Source organism: Acanthochromis polyacanthus, chromosome 20 (assembly GCF_021347895.1).
Source record: "Acanthochromis polyacanthus isolate Apoly-LR-REF ecotype Palm Island chromosome 20, KAUST_Apoly_ChrSc, whole genome shotgun sequence".
Classification (NCBI taxonomy): domain Eukaryota; kingdom Metazoa; phylum Chordata; class Actinopteri; family Pomacentridae; genus Acanthochromis; species Acanthochromis polyacanthus.
In genome coordinates, this window is record NC_067132.1 from 30973447 (window position 1) to 30989257 (window position 15811).

General features: G+C 41.5%; 1 protein-coding gene across 1 annotated transcript; it reads right to left on the minus strand.

The window, feature by feature from the left end:
• Nucleotides 1-1541: 1541 nt before the first annotated feature.
• riok3 (RIO kinase 3 (yeast)) lies at nucleotides 1542-14090 on the minus strand. Its single transcript, XM_022214559.2, has 13 exons — nucleotides 13750-14090; nucleotides 12296-12411; nucleotides 11805-11950; nucleotides 10552-10659; nucleotides 9586-9695; nucleotides 7296-7439; nucleotides 7092-7219; nucleotides 5244-5426; nucleotides 4966-5125; nucleotides 4541-4621; nucleotides 4356-4445; nucleotides 3228-3341; nucleotides 1542-2189 (listed from the first exon to the last, which is right to left on the minus strand). Exons 1-13 carry the CDS (start codon nucleotides 13783-13785, stop codon nucleotides 2073-2075), a joined length of 1533 nt encoding a protein of 510 aa, XP_022070251.1. The 5' UTR covers nucleotides 13786-14090; the 3' UTR covers nucleotides 1542-2072.
• Nucleotides 14091-15811: the final 1721 nt, after the last annotated feature.

Sequence of the window (15811 nt, forward strand, 5' to 3'; positions counted from 1 at the left end):
ATTTACAAACAAAAATCTATTTTTGCATATATTAATTAAATATTGTACAATAAAATGAAATATTGACCTAAATTTTGAATTTTGCACATTAAATATTGCACAATATAATTACACATTGCAAATGGAAACAAATGACTGAAAATATTAATGAAATATAGTACAACAAATTGCAATATTGCATGGAAATTATAATTTATAATATGCAATATTAAATGTTGAATGTTATAACTACATTTTGCAAGTAAAAATAATTATCGAATATAATAATTAGATATTGTACAAGAAATTCAAATGTTGCACTAAAATCTGAACTTTGCACATGAAGTATTGTTTATTATAGTGAAAAACTGCACATTCTAAATAAATATTGTACTTGAAATTTAACTACTGTGCATTATAAATAACAAACGACTGCATATAATAATGAAATACTGCACTTACATGTTTTATACATTTACAGGAACTTTTAGCAATCATTTCTATTCTGTGTTTTATTTTGTAGAACTCAGTTTGTGGTCAGTGGATGAACTTATTGCCTCAATTGTGTCCAAATCGATCAATTTTTTTTTTTTTTTTAAATAAGCAGCTTTTCTTTGGGTAAACAGACTTCCTGCCGAATAAAAATGACTTTTCAGATGCTTAAACTTAGGTTCTTTAATATACACTGACAGTCATTAAAAACTTTGGGACCATATTTTTCAACATAATTTTTATTTTGAAGCCCCAAACTGGATTTTCTTCATATGAATCATTTGTTTAGCATATTGGCATACAGAAACAAAAATCTAAAGTTTAAAGAATGATTTCAAAATAAAGAATTTCACAAAAGAAAACGGCACCTGCCAAACACAAAGTCACAACAGTCAACACCGAGTATGGCCTCATCTGCTTGGATGCAGGCAGCAATCCGTCGGCGCATGCTTTGGACCAGGCTTCTGATTGTGGGTTGGGAACAGCCCATACGCCTGGATACATCACTGTAGCTCAAAGCGGCCTCCACCATACCCAGTGCCCGGAGACGTTGTTCATGTGATAGACGCGGCATGATGCTGTTCACTGGACTAACAATGGGGGCCTTTTTTGGGCCTTTATATAGGCCTTCAGAACCCATTCTCAAATTGTGCAGATACTCACTGAGTATTGCTTGGTGTGTATTTGGTTCACTTTTGCAAAGTGACCAACCCATGTGCAATGAATCATGACAAAATGACAACTCATCATTATCTCAACTACCAGGGCACTAGATCATCAGTAAATCCACAATGAATAATTACAACCCCCCTACAAGTAGAATTCTGCCTACATTTCTACCTCAAAGTTTCTATTGACTGTCAGTATACATCCTGACTAAAACATAAACCAACAGAAAGAATGTTATTTTAAAGATTTGAACCATTTCTTAACTGTCAGTTTGAGGTCTTTTATTGTGAAGGTGACAACCCGGAAGCTGGTTTTCAGCGCTGCTAGTCATGTGACAGAGCTCATCACATGATTGAGATAAAAACAAATAAATTCCTGTTACTGAATGAAAGACAAACGAGTTTCCATCTTCATCTTTTATTTTCATTTAATCACAATCAGCTCCAGAACTTTTGACTTTTTAAGCCTCGACAAAAACACACGACGATCACGTGACCTGAGCAGCACACGTATGACCTTCTGTCACCGCAGGCAGATTCTACATTTAGCTACTGGAATGATTCCCTTCAGCACCTCATTTATGATCGTTAAAATGATTTATTTTAGCAGAAAAGCGGCTTTAAAAGCAGCACCAATGTGGCTGATCCTGGAATAAACCAGCCGTCTTTGAACGCCACTCGGCTCTGGATCCTTCACTGGAATTTAGATAAAAGTTGAAGATCAAAGCTCAGCCGGAGCTCCAGGTCCGGTAATGATGCGTTTAAATGCAGTAGATTAGATTAAAAAGCCCCTCAGGTGTTGGGCTGGTTCCCCTGAACAGAAGGGGGCGCTCCGTCGGTGGAGGGCTGCTCCTGATGCCGGCCGACCGGCTCCTCCTTTTTACAGCGTTTTCAAACGGATGGTGAAGAGAGAGCGAGGGAGCCGGGCGGCCGTTAGTCGTCGGTGTCGGGCTTTAAAGGAGGAGGGCCGCCGTCCTCGGTCGCCACGGGAAACGTCTTCTTCCCTCGCCTCTGGATGTGATCCTCGTTCCTCTTCTCCAACGCCACGATCTGGAACGGAGCACAAACACCAGAGAAACATTTTCTGGATGTTTTTTTAAACCGTCTAAACCCTGAAAGCTTCAATCTATCAGCTGGAAACTATAAAAGAAACTGTAGAAATTCAATTTTCCAACGGTCCTTGAACTAACCATGTGTGATGTGTCGTTCTGTCGAGAAAATGAACCAAACCTGAACCTAAAACTGATATTTAGTCGAAATTGTTTGGGTTAACACGTGTTTTTTTTTTTTAAATCAGCAAAAAAAAACACCATTTCTTAGAGCGAGAAACTGCAACAACTAAAGGATTGTTGGATTTTCTACTGTCTGATGGTCCTTGAAGTACTCATCTGTAGTTTTGTTAGAAATTTGCACCAAATCTGAGATTAAAACTGTGGTATTTAGTCAAAATTGCTTCAATTAACACGTTATGTAACAAATCTGCAAAAATAGTCAGCTTATCAACTTTCTGACGGTCCTTGAACTACTCATCTGTGATTTTGTTGGAAACTTGAACCGAATCTGAGCTAAAAATTTGAATATTTAGTCAAAAAACTGTTTTATTCAGACTAAAATAACACCATTTACAGAAATATTTTTATAAATATTCATATTTTCAGCTATAAAAACTTACAATTCAGAGATTTCTTATAAAAATCTGCAAATTTCAGATGTAACAGTCGTATTGGAGACTTTTATTTTGAAGGGTGCAGCTTTATATCAAATAAAACAGAAACATTATGGACTCTAACGAGCACATTTCAGGTTTTTATCTTTAATAGTTCCTCAGATATTGTTGATCAAACAGTAAATGAGAACAAACCTGCTGAAAGTGGGTCAGTGAGCGTTTTATTTTATAAAAACGGCTCTCAGAACGTGTCAGCTACCTTATTAAATGAAACCAAGTGAGAGACGCTGCAGTAACACCTGGAGCTTCAGCAGAGAAGAACCATTTAAATGCTTCAGGACACCGTTTAAACTTGGTTTCGACTGATTTCAGGCTAATAAACTCGGTTTCGCTCCACCAGGACGTGCTTCCTGCGCTCTTACCTCGGCCATGAACTCGGCCTCGTCCTCGGCTCCTACGGGGATGTTCAGACCCGACACGGCGTTGAAAAGCTCGTACACGCTCAGGGCTTCACTCACGCCTCGTTTCTGGAAGAACTGAAGCACAGAAACACATTAACTCTCCAACATTTAGCAGCTTAAATAGTTTCAAACAGCCGGTATGAAGGCACTAAATGTCACATCCTCATTGTTTTAGGAAAATACTCCGTTTAAACAGCAACAATAATCAACTATTACTAGATTATTACAAACTACTTCACAGCAGTTCCACCTCTGAGACGCTTCTATCATAAACTGCACATTTTAAATAGTAACTGGGACATTTTAGCTTCATTTTCAGAGGAAATTTGTTTTTTAAACCCACTTTCAGCAGGTTTGTTCTCATTTACTGTTTGATCAACAATATCTGAGGAAGTATTAAAGATAGAAACATGAAATGTGCTCGTTAGAGTCCATAACGTTTATGTTTTATTAGATATAAAGATACGCCCTTCACAATAAAAGTCTCCAATAAGACGGTTTCATCTGAAATCAGCAAATTTTAAAGAAAAATTCAACTCGACTTTTTCTGATTTGTCTGAAATTTTTATACCATAAAATATGGACATTTATAAAGATATCTGAATTTTCAGCCTGATTTATCAAACAGTTTCCAAGATTTATAAAAAAACAATAAATGCTCGTTGACCCACTCAAAATTTCAGACAATCAGAGAAAGTCGAGCAGAAATTTTTCTTAAAATTTGCTGATTTTAGATGGAACAACCCTATTGGAGACTTATTTTGAAGGGGCAGCTTTATATCTAATAAAACAGAAACATTATGGACTCTAACGAGCACGTTTCAGGTTCAATCTTTAACAGTTCCTCAGATATTGTTGATCAAACAGCCTCGAAGTTAAACGTGCAAAGAAATCAATTATTCCACTAATTTTTTCCAACAGGAAGTAGTCGACAGATCCAGCAAAAGTTTCACAGACGTCATTTTAAATATAAGTTTATGATAAAAACACTTTCAGGTAAATCAGATCTCATGATCTGAGGCAGAACGACGCTTCTTTTCTTTGCTCCACATCTCAATAAATAAACTCAAACACTAAAACAGCCGTTACCGTGGCAACGTTCCTGCAGTCCCTGAAGAGGAACTCCAGACCGTGAGGATGCATCGGCTCCACGGATTGACTCACGTCTATCAGCCAAACCTGCAGAGGAAGAATCAAAGGAAGGACAGGAGGGAATCAGAGTTTTATTGTGAAAAACCAAAAGGGAAACGAGGCTGAAGCAGCAGCGTTCATACCTTCCCTTCATGCCACAGCAGGTTGTATTCACTGAGGTCAGCGTGGACCAGGTTACACTCCTGGTAGAGTTTCTGCATCATCTGCACACACCAAGGAAGAAAAAACACAAAGGAGGAAGACATTTGGTGACAACAACTGGTTTATTTTCATATGTAGAACAAAATCATTTTGACTAAATGTCAGATTTTCCAGCTCAGATTTGGGTCAAGTTTCTGAGTTCAGGACCTGAGATGAGGAGTTCAGGGACAGTCGTAAAGTTGAAATTCTTTCTGTTCTGACAGCTTCACATTGTGATCAATGGAGTTAATGTTGCAGATTATTTGTTTAAATTTAGCATTCAGCCTCCTAGACGGTGGGGTAAATGATCGTATATTTTAGTTTGGGTTTTTTCCGTCCTGGTGGTCCATTAGTCGGCCGTACGTACCTGGAGGACCTGGTAGTAGGCGTCCTTCATGTCCTCGGAGCTCAGCCTGGCGTCTTTGAGTTTGGGGGCAGCGACGTGGTCCTTGCCGATGAAGGACAGAACCAGGACGTGTTTCTTCAGCAGAACCACCTCTGGACACGGAATCTCCGCCTTCTTCATCCTGAACACAAACAGGACGTTTAGTATTCTGACCTTCCAGATGGTCTGAGGTTAAAGCAGACATCTGGAGGTGGACAGGACCAGCAGCATCAGTCTGTTACCATGACGACCTGCGTTACCTGGTCAGGTTGTGCATCTCCTTCTCGGCCCACAGCCTGATGATCTTGCGGGGGTTCAGCTTGCTGTAGCGGTCAATGAAGCGGTAGTCGTCTTTGATGTAGCGGTCCCGGTTCTTGAACTCGTTCAGCGTCGTCTTAAAGACCTTCAGAACCACCTCGTCTGGGACCGGCTGCTCCTCCAGACTGGAACACACACAGAATGTCAGTGCTGCAGCTTTCACTGTCTTTTTTGGAACATCTTGTGTCATTTCTGTGAATGTTTGTGGATCTTTTAGTTTCCATCCCTTAGAGACCTTTTGCATCATTTTATCCACTTTTCTGTCAGTTTTATTGTTCTAGTGGCATTTTTACAACTTTCTGGGCCAATTTTCACCCCTTTGTGCCTTTCTGTGTCATTTTAGCAACTCTTGAGTGATTTTTATGTCTTTTGTGTCACTTATGTGTGAGTTCAGCATCTTTTAGTGTCATTGTTGCATCTTCTTCTTTCATTTGTGTCTCTTTAGGTCATTCTTACGGTGTCATGCTCACAGGAGTCATTTCTGAGTTTCTCCTCCTTCATGTTGTTCTGTTTCCATCGATGAACCACACAAACAAAAAACGTCCACAAACTGCTGCTGGGAGCTCAGAGGGTTGAAGTTCACATCTGACATCCACATGAAGTCTGAACGGAGGATTTTTCACACGTTTCATCACCAACACCACTGTTTTCTTTGACCAGTTTAACCCTTTAGGCGCCACAGTTTTTCAATAAAATTCAGTTTTGATGTCATTTTTCTAAAGGTTGTAACTTGAAAATGGTTAGAGATAAAGGCAAACTGTAAATGAGAAAAATGATCAGTGTGACCCAAAGTTTGTGATGGGAGTAAATTCACTCATCTAATTTGCATATTATGATGTCACCAGGTGGCGGACATATGGATCACAGAACTTTATTGATGTTTATGGATCAAGATGGCATTGTTTGGCTCAGAATGTGTCACATCTCTGTCTCCATGATACCCAACAGACTCATCAAAATGTCTGATCCACTTCTGAAACTCTTCCTCATCTGTCAATCAAACCCAGCCATCATCATCATCGTCATTTACGACAGGGCCGTGAACGCCACTGCAGCCTCCATCGTTATTATCAGTGCATTTTCTCCCGCGTCTGCTGCTATTTCCGTGTTTTTTTTTGCATCCTCGCTATCCCCCTCATCATTAGCGGTGTTCTGACCACTCCAGCTACACCCACCACGTCCCTTCCTGCCCCCCCGAAGCAAAGCATCGGCTCCACTATGTGCTGCTCGTGGACTGTCATGGCGCACCGACCCGCTGCCGTTACACACAGACGCAGCGGCACTTTCTGTCTCAGTGGACGACTGAACATCTTCATCAGAGGGTGAATATTCCTCTTCAGAGTATGAGTAAGCCATTACTTGACAAAGTACTTTGTCAGCGTTGAGCAGACCTCTCGGTGAGTTTTCTCGCTCTAAAATGTGCCGTCTTCGCTCTGATACGCTCCGACGGCGAGTCTCGTCTCCTCGGTTTTCAAACTCTGTAAACTCCAAACTTTGAATGAAAACACGCCCACAACTGATGCTCAGATTGAAGTTCCAGATGTCCGCCATCTCCTGGTATAAAGTAGTAACTACACGAGGCAGTATATTTGAAGGGTTGTTATGTTCAGCAATGTAGCTTGTCACAATATTGCGACTTTGGCGCTTAAAGGGTTAATAAAGAAATGGATTTGGTAGCCGTCGTTTTAGTGGTTCTAGGTGTTTTTCTTTCTTAGTTGTGGTAGCTGATGTTCCAGTGTTTTAAACATCTGGCTCCTACAGATGGAAGCTGACGGTGTTTTTCCTCTCACCTCCCTCCGCTGGCGTGGAACACCACCGCTTCCTTCCCGCCGCTGATGCAGCCGTTGATGCTCTCCAGGATGCCGGCGCTCACCATCTTATACATGAGCAGCCGCGTGCGAGGGTCCACGGCTTGTTCCTGAGGGAGAGCAGAGGGTGGAGTCAGACACAGCCGTCCTGCAGCAGACGTCTGCTTTCAACCCGTTCGTACGTACGGCGGTGGAGTGCTCCTTCTTCTCGTGCAGCCTGGCGCTGCGTCGCTGCTCGCTGTAGCAGTGCTGCTTCAGAGAGTTGAACACCTGGTTGGACAGCTTCAGGTCCATCCCCAGACCGTCCCCCACGTGGACCTCTGGAGCAAACTGGAGGACAGAAACACAAAGCAGAGACTCAACCGTCGCCCCTTTTTTCCTTTTTCAGTCTGAAATAAACACAAACCCAAGAAGGTGTCACTGATATCAGAGAATCTACACGTTTCATTTCACTAGAAAACAACCAAACCCTGAAAAAAAACACACAAACTTTACTTTATCTACAGAAAGAGACTAGAGAGGGAGGCCACCAAGACTCTATGACTCGTCTGAAGGAGAAGAGACCAGAGAGGGAGGCCACCAAGACTCTATGACTCGTCTGAAGGAGAAGAGACCAGAGAGGGAGGCCACCAAGACTCTATGACTCGTCTGAAGGAGAAGAGACCAGAGAGGGAGGCCACCAAGACTCTATGACTCGTCTGAAGGAGAAGAGACCAGAGAGGGAGGCCACCAAGACTCTATGACTCGTCTGAAGGAGAAGAGACCAGAGAGGGAGGCCACCAAGACTCTATGACTCGTCTGAAGGAGAAGAGACCAGAGAGGGAGGCCACCAAGACTCTATGACTCGTCTGAAGGAGAAGCGACCAGAGAGGGAGGCCACCAAGACTCTATGACTCGTCTGAAGGAGAAGAGACCAGAGAGGGAGGCCACCAAGACTCTATGACTCGTCTGAAGGAGAAGAGACCAGAGAGGGAGGCCACCAAGACTCTATGACTCGTCTGAAGGAGAAGAGACCAGAGAGGGAGGCCACCAAGACTCTATGACTCGTCTGAAGGAGAAGAGACCAGAGAGGGAGGCCACCAAGACTCTATGACTCGTCTGAAGGAGAAAGAGACCAGAGAGGGAGGCCACCAAGACTCTATGACTCGTCTGAAGGAGAAGAGACCAGAGAGGGAGGCCACCAAGACTCTATGACTCGTCTGAAGGAGAAGAGACCAGAGAGGGAGGCCACCAAGACTCTATGACTCGTCTGAAGGAGAAGAGACCAGAGAGGGAGGCCACCAAGACTCCTATGACTCGTCTGAAGGAGAAGAGACCAGAGAGGGAGGCCACCAAGACTCTATGACTCGTCTGAAGGAGAAGAGACCAGAGAGGGAGGCCACCAAGACTCCTATGACTCGTCTGAAGGAGAAGAGACCAGAGAGGGAGGCCACCAAGACTCTATGACTCGTCTGAAGGAGAAGCGACCAGAGAGGGAGGCCACCAAGACTCTATGACTCGTCTGAAGGAGAAGAGACCAGAGAGGGAGGCCACCAAGACTCTATGACTCGTCTGAAGGAGAAGCGACCAGAGAGGGAGGCCACCAAGACTCTATGACTCGTCTGAAGGAGAAGAGACCAGAGAGGGAGGCCACCAAGACTCTATGACTCGTCTGAAGGAGAAGAGACCAGAGAGGGAGGCCACCAAGACTCTATGACTCGTCTGAAGGAGAAGAGACCAGAGAGGGAGGCCACCAAGACTCTATGACTCGTCTGAAGGAGAAGAGACCAGAGAGGGAGGCCACCAAGACTCTATGACTCGTCTGAAGGAGAAAGAGACCAGAGAGGGAGGCCACCAAGACTCTATGACTCGTCTGAAGGAGCTACTAGAAAGAGACGACTTCAAGGGCCTGAAACCGTGAAAACATTCACAGTATGACGGTAAAACTTTGGCAATTTGTGAATGTGCAGAACTCCTTCAGAGGAGTCAGAGTCTTGGTGGCCTCCCCCACTGGTCTCTTGAAATTCAGAAAACGAACACAAAAAACACAAAACCGACATTAAAAAAATTCCAAAAATGACACGAAAACAGAAAAAAAGTGTAAAAATGACAAAAAAGATGTTGAGTTGACATAAAACAAAGTAAAAATTAGATTAAAACTGACAAAAATTGTGTAAGAATTACACAAACGTTCCAAAAATGACACAAAAAGACAATAACAGATGCCAAAATGACACAAAAGACAGAAAATTGACACAAAACTTGATAGAAATAACACAAAAACAGACAAAACTGTACAAATGACACAAAAAGTTCTGAAAATGACACAAAGCATCTTTGCCTCCTTCACTGGTCTCTTTTGTTGCTCAGCCACTCGTTTTTTGTGCTGCTTCTGGTCCTTTTTAATCCTAAAATCTGACCTAAACTGGACGTGATTCACAGTAAACCAATAAAAGGAGAACATTTCTCATCTTCATGGCTTCAATCAGAATCTGACCTTGTCCATCCGTGCCGTGTTCTTCCGGCCACAGGTCTCCTCGTCGTGTTTGGTGGTGATGTTCTTGCCCTTCCCGCTGAATCCCTTCCTGGGCGTGGTCTGAGGCTTTTCTGAACGATCACACACAGTTCACAGATCACATCAATAGAAACAGACCAGATGACGACAGCAGCAGCCGTTTAGTCATCTTATGTTTGTTGTTCCACAGGTTTTATTGTTCAGGACGTTGGATAACGCAGCGACCTTTAAAACCTGATTCTTTTATAAACGGACTCATAAACCACTGGGAGGAAGAGCGACACAGCACAGAAATACATTTAAAAAACACTTTCAAAGCCAGAAAACACAAAATTCGGTTCCTGTTTTAGGCCCTTATGGGTGAACACAAACCAGGAGATCCGTTTTCAGCCTGAACTGAAAACAAAACGGCACAAAAAGATGCAGAAATGACATAAAAAGCAACAAAAATGTGCAAAAAGTTCAGAAACGACACGAAAAAAACGTGTAAAAATGTCACAAAAGCAGAAAAAACCCCAATTTTTTTTGAAAATGACACAAAAAGGCATAAAACTACGACAAAAATATGCACAAAGACAGAAAACGGACATAAAAAATTCCAAAAATGCTACAAAATAGACAAAAAAGTGTGTATAAATGACAAAAACTGTTAGAAATGACACAAAAAGACATTAAAACCTGCACTATGACGCAAAAAGAGACAAAAAATGTAAAAATGACACAAAACTGGCACAAAAGGTTCTAAACTGACGTTTCCAAAAATGACCACACTAATGTGAAACTGAAAGAGTTCAAAAAATGAAACAAAACAGACAAAAAAATGAGCAAAAATGACGAGAAAAGACAGAAAAGTGACAGAAAAAGCTCCTAAAATGCCCCACATGTCGATATTAACAACATGAGCTGAGACGTGCACACAGGTAGAAACCAACAGAACAGGTGAGCTACCTGCCCGGTACGGGTCGTGTCTGGTGTCCTGCCAGTCCACCTCGTCCTCAGAGCTGTCGCTGTCCTCGTAGGGATGGACCTTCCGGTAGTTCTCAAAGGAGATGGACACTGGAGGGAAACAAAGAAAGTTCAATGAAGCTCAGTTTTGTTCATCTGATTCAGCAGGAACCTTCAGAGATAAAACGGTAAAAAGTCTGAGATGCTGTCATCAAACCAGGGAGCTGAGCTATGAAGCAGGTTCAACACATCAGACCAAAACTAAAACCTCAGTCAGAGTTAACACACACCCCCACTGTCTGCTTCAAACTCTGTTCACAGAGAAGGAGCCGTTTAACTGTGGAGTGGAAGAAAAACGGTGAAAACAACAAAAAATGTGTAAAGATGACACAAAAAGTTCCTAAAATTATACAAAACTTCCAAAATTGACATAAAGACACTAGCAGATGGCAAAAAGACAGAAAACTGATGCAAAACTGGCAAAAAAAAAATCCAAAAATGACAGAAAAACACACCAAAAAAACGTGTGAAATGACACAAAAAGAGAAGAAATTTGAGCAAAATCAACACAAAAAAATTTAAAAAAGAAAACAAAAATGACAAAAAAAAGTTGTAAAGATGACACAAAATGTTCCAACAATGACACAAAAAGACAGAAAACTGACACAAAAATGTGGACAAATGACATAAAAACAAACAAAAAGTGTGTAAAAAGCAACACACAATCCCAAAAACGACAAAAAAGTGTGGTAGAAAAATAAGGGAAAATATCTGCAAAACGTATATATTTTCAGCAGATGTGTTACCATGGAGATCTAGCTCCACAGCATCAGTTACCATGGAGACCTAGCTCCACAGCATCAGTTACCATGGAGACCTAGCTCCTCAGCATCAGTTACCATGGAGACCTAGCTCCACAGCATCAGTTACCATGGAGACCTAGCTCCTCAGCATCAGTTACCATGGAGATCTAGCTCCACAGCATCAGTTACCATGGAGACCTAGCTCCACAGCATCAGTTACCATGGAGATCTAGCTCCACAGCATCAGTTACCATGGAGATCTAGCTCCACAGCATCAGTTACCATGGAGATCTAGCTCCACAGCATCAGTTACCATGGAGATCTAGCTCCTCAGCATCAGTTACCATGGAGACCTAGCTCCACAGCATCAGTTACCATGGAGATCTAGCTCCTCAGCATCAGTTACCATGGAGACCTAGCTCCTCAGCATCAGTTACCATGGAGATCTTCTACCTTTGCTGTCTCCGTTGAACTTCTTCTCTTCCCTCCGGAGCTGGTCGTCAAACTCGCGGTCGAACTGCATCTGCAGCATCTGGGCCAGCATCAGGTCACTGGTGGTGTCAGCAGCTTCATCCACCAGCAGCAGGTCTGATCCAGGGCTGGAGGAACACCAGAAGAACATCAGATGAACAGAGATCATGAAGGAACACCAGAAGAACACCACAGGAACACCAGAAGAACAGAGATCACAGCGTAAATTGCAGGGCTAAAGGAAGCGTCAGTGAGGAAAAATATGACTGGTTGTATTTCAGGGGATAAAATCTGAAATAATCTGATTCAAAACGTGTCGAGACACCAACAGATAAAGTAAAAACACCCTGAGAAGCAGCTCTGGTGGAGTTTTATGTCTGTGGACTTTTAAATCAGAAAGCTGAGGCTGTAAATGTAAACTTCAGGCGTCTGCAGGTTCAGTTTTTAGGTTTGAAATCGATTTTCAGACTCACTCTGACAGAGCTGGGAAGCTGTTGTTCTCTTCGTCCAGCTGTCGGGCCAGCTGTTCACTCATCACCTCAGCCAGAGAGCAGGACGGAGCCGCTGGGGCCACGGAGCCCCACGGACTCTGAAACACGACGACACGTTATTTACACCACAAATAACCAACATCAGCTCATATTTCAAAAATCTCTGCTTCAACTGTGGCCTCGTCTCTGATTTCCTTTAATTCTACCCACACCTGTGTTCTCCATTCAGGTCAGCAGTCTGTGATTTTTCTCTTTATTTCTAGTATAGATTTGTTAAATTAATAGTTCAGTCAATAAAAGTTTGTTAGCCGAGGGCGACATCTCAAAAACTCACTTTAAAATCAGTTTCTTGCTTCATAAATGTGAATATTTCTGGTTTCTTTCCTCCTCATGACAGTTAATTAACATGTTCAGGTTGTGAAAGCCATTTCTACAGAGACGTCATTCTGGAGATGAATTAATGAGCTGAAAGTCCAATAAAAGCAGCTGTAATGGTCTGAATGAGTCACAGAGGCTTGTTCAGACATGTCTGAGCTAACCACGCCTACCAGCTCAGATCAGGACCACATCTTTATTCTGGGCTTTAAAAACACAAGGCCACAAAAAACACTAAACATGAAAAGTAACACAGAAAGGGGTGTAAAAATGGACATTTAAACTCAAATTCCTGAAATCTGAACAGGTTAAATTACATAACAGCAAAAAGAGGATTTAAATAAAAGGTTTAAGGTGATTTTAAAAGAATAAAACGATCCGATGTGCTGTTGTTTAACAAAACCGTCAGACCAGTTTAACTTCTATTAGAGGGTCTAATTAGACTATTTTAAACAGCAGTGGGAGACAACTGACTGCATTTACTGGTGTACTGTAGTTTGTGTGAGCTACTTTAGTACACTCCTGAGGCTAACACTAAACCTTTCACTTCATTATTTTTACCTGACAGCTTCTCATTTAGCTCCTGAAACATGAAGCTATGTGCTAAAGGGGCGTTTCCACACACAGAAATATCAACTTTTAACACTTTAATTTCATATTACGTTGATGATTTCACTACTTTTACGTCATAGCACTCTGAATTCAAGACTTTTAGATGTAACTGGGGACTTTTAAAGATGAAATACTCACTTTAAAAGGGTCACATCTTAAGTTTGTGGGCTGCTACAGAAATAGTAGTGAGCTCACGGTGTTTTTTAGCTAACAAGGAGCTAACGTAAGGTGTTTTTTGGACCATGACTCAGCGCCGGAGCTCATTTTCATGTGGACGTTGTGCCAAAGCTGCTGCCACTGAGCCTTTTAAGGACAGGACTGTCACTGAGGCCATGGTGGCTAACATTATCAGCTAACTTAGCAGTTGGCCACAGCGGCTTCATCGAGCTAACCAGAAATAAAACACAACAGCAGATGATGACAAGTCGGCGACACAAACAGCTTCTTACCTTCGGTGTTTCTGTCGTGATTCCGGTTTGATCCATGTTTAAAATATCGATTAATCGATCCTTTGTGTGGAGGTAGAATGGCGGCTAACTGCTGAGCTAACGTTATCGAACGTCGAGGGCAGATTTAACGACCAAAAAGTCCCGAAAATGACGCAAAAACGGACGTTCTTCGACGTGACACGAACACAAAACTGCCGAACGAACTGCCCTGAAGACGAACCTGTAGTTTAGGGGTCTGTAACAGAGGTTTTTAAAATAAAGTCACGGCTGAAAGGAGGTAGAAAAGCTGCTCGGAGGAGTTTCTACAGCAAAGAGAACCTTGGTCACCACCGGAAATACGTCATGGTCGTCGAGGGCTACAAAGCACTTTCACAATAACAGCCTTCCGGGTCCAGGAGTCGTTTAACTAGCTGAGCTTAACTATTAATTAAGAAAAAACATTATTATTACGATTATTATTAAGAAGAAGATTTTTTTTCTAAGCAAAAATGATGATGCGTAATATAATTTTCAGTCTACACAAAATTCTTCTCATTTTTATTTCTGTAATTATTCTGATTATTATTATCCTTTTAATCTTTGATCATTAATATGATACTTATTATCATAATTTCATTTTTTAACAAAAACGTAATCATGATTTTTCAACAAAAAAAATCCAGATTTCAGTTTACAACCTAATTCTGACTCATAAATAAAAATAATTTATATTATTCATCAGGAGTTGTGAGAATTTTTGAACACAAAGTAATTAAAAGAGCTTTAAATTAAAGCTATTAACTCATATTTAATCCAGAAAAATAAACAAACAAAACCCCAGAAATAATCTACTCAGGTCAGTGAATGAATAAATATGTATAAATAATATAGAATAACAACTGGGATATGAAATATTAAATGAGATGCAACACTGATTTCCGGTTTTAAATAAACTGCAGGACTTCTAACCTACATTACATGCGTGCGCACCAGCCCGTGCGTGTGCGCGTTCGGCCCACAATCTGTCAGCTCAGGTTTACGACGTGACCGCGCACCATCAGCCGCCGTCACATTGGGGAGCGCGCACATGTGTGAAGTTACACAGTGTTACCATGGAAGCCGGCGGAGGGGAGTTTCAGAATAAAACCACGAAACCGATCATCTGTGAAATAAAAAAAATAGATCAGTATTTAAATATTTACTGATAACTAGAGGACAACTATGTTTAGTCAAAAATGAAACATTGTATTTTATTTCCTCAAACTGAAGGATTGAGTAGCAGAAAAAGTGAAATACAGAAATAAGGTAGAGATAATAAAATAAATAAATAAATAAAATAATCGGAACAGTTGGCATTTTTTCTTGTCAAATCAATTATTTTCATTGCTTATTGAATAACTGATTAGCATAAATAAAAATAAAGCTTGGTATTTTTGTTTGCAATAATATTAATAACTACAACAATAATAATTAAAGCTGCAAGCAGCATTGAACGGGTCCTCGCACTCTTGCTGATCTGTGAATCCAAGCATGTCCACCAGGTGGCACTGTGATTGAGAGTATATTTCAGCCAATGAATGTGATGAGGGTTGGACTGTGATCACACGTGTAAAGTTTCAGGCAGATTGGAGCATGTACAGGTTAGACATGCAGCACTTCCTGTCCAACTAGGTGGTGCTATGACTGTGACTTCATATTGGTCTATGGATGTCATCAGGACCGGACTCTGAGCAGACATGTAAAGTTTCAGACAGATTGGAGTATGTACAGGCTAGTTATACAGCATTTCCTGTTTATCCAACAGGTGGCGCTGTCACTCTGACTGTACGTTGGTCAATGGATGTCTTCTAAACTGCACTCTGATCACACATGTAAAGTTTGAAGGAGATTGGAGCATGCATAGGATAGTTACACAGCTGTTGATGTTTCATGGCGAAGCATCAAAATTCTGGAGGTCGTCAGGCTACACCCTTTGGCTTACGCGGGAACTTTTAATAACTTTTGATCACTATGCTGTGTTGTATATACAAGCGAAATTTGAATTCTCTAGTAACCCCCTAGGAGTAGTTCATTCTCAAAAATG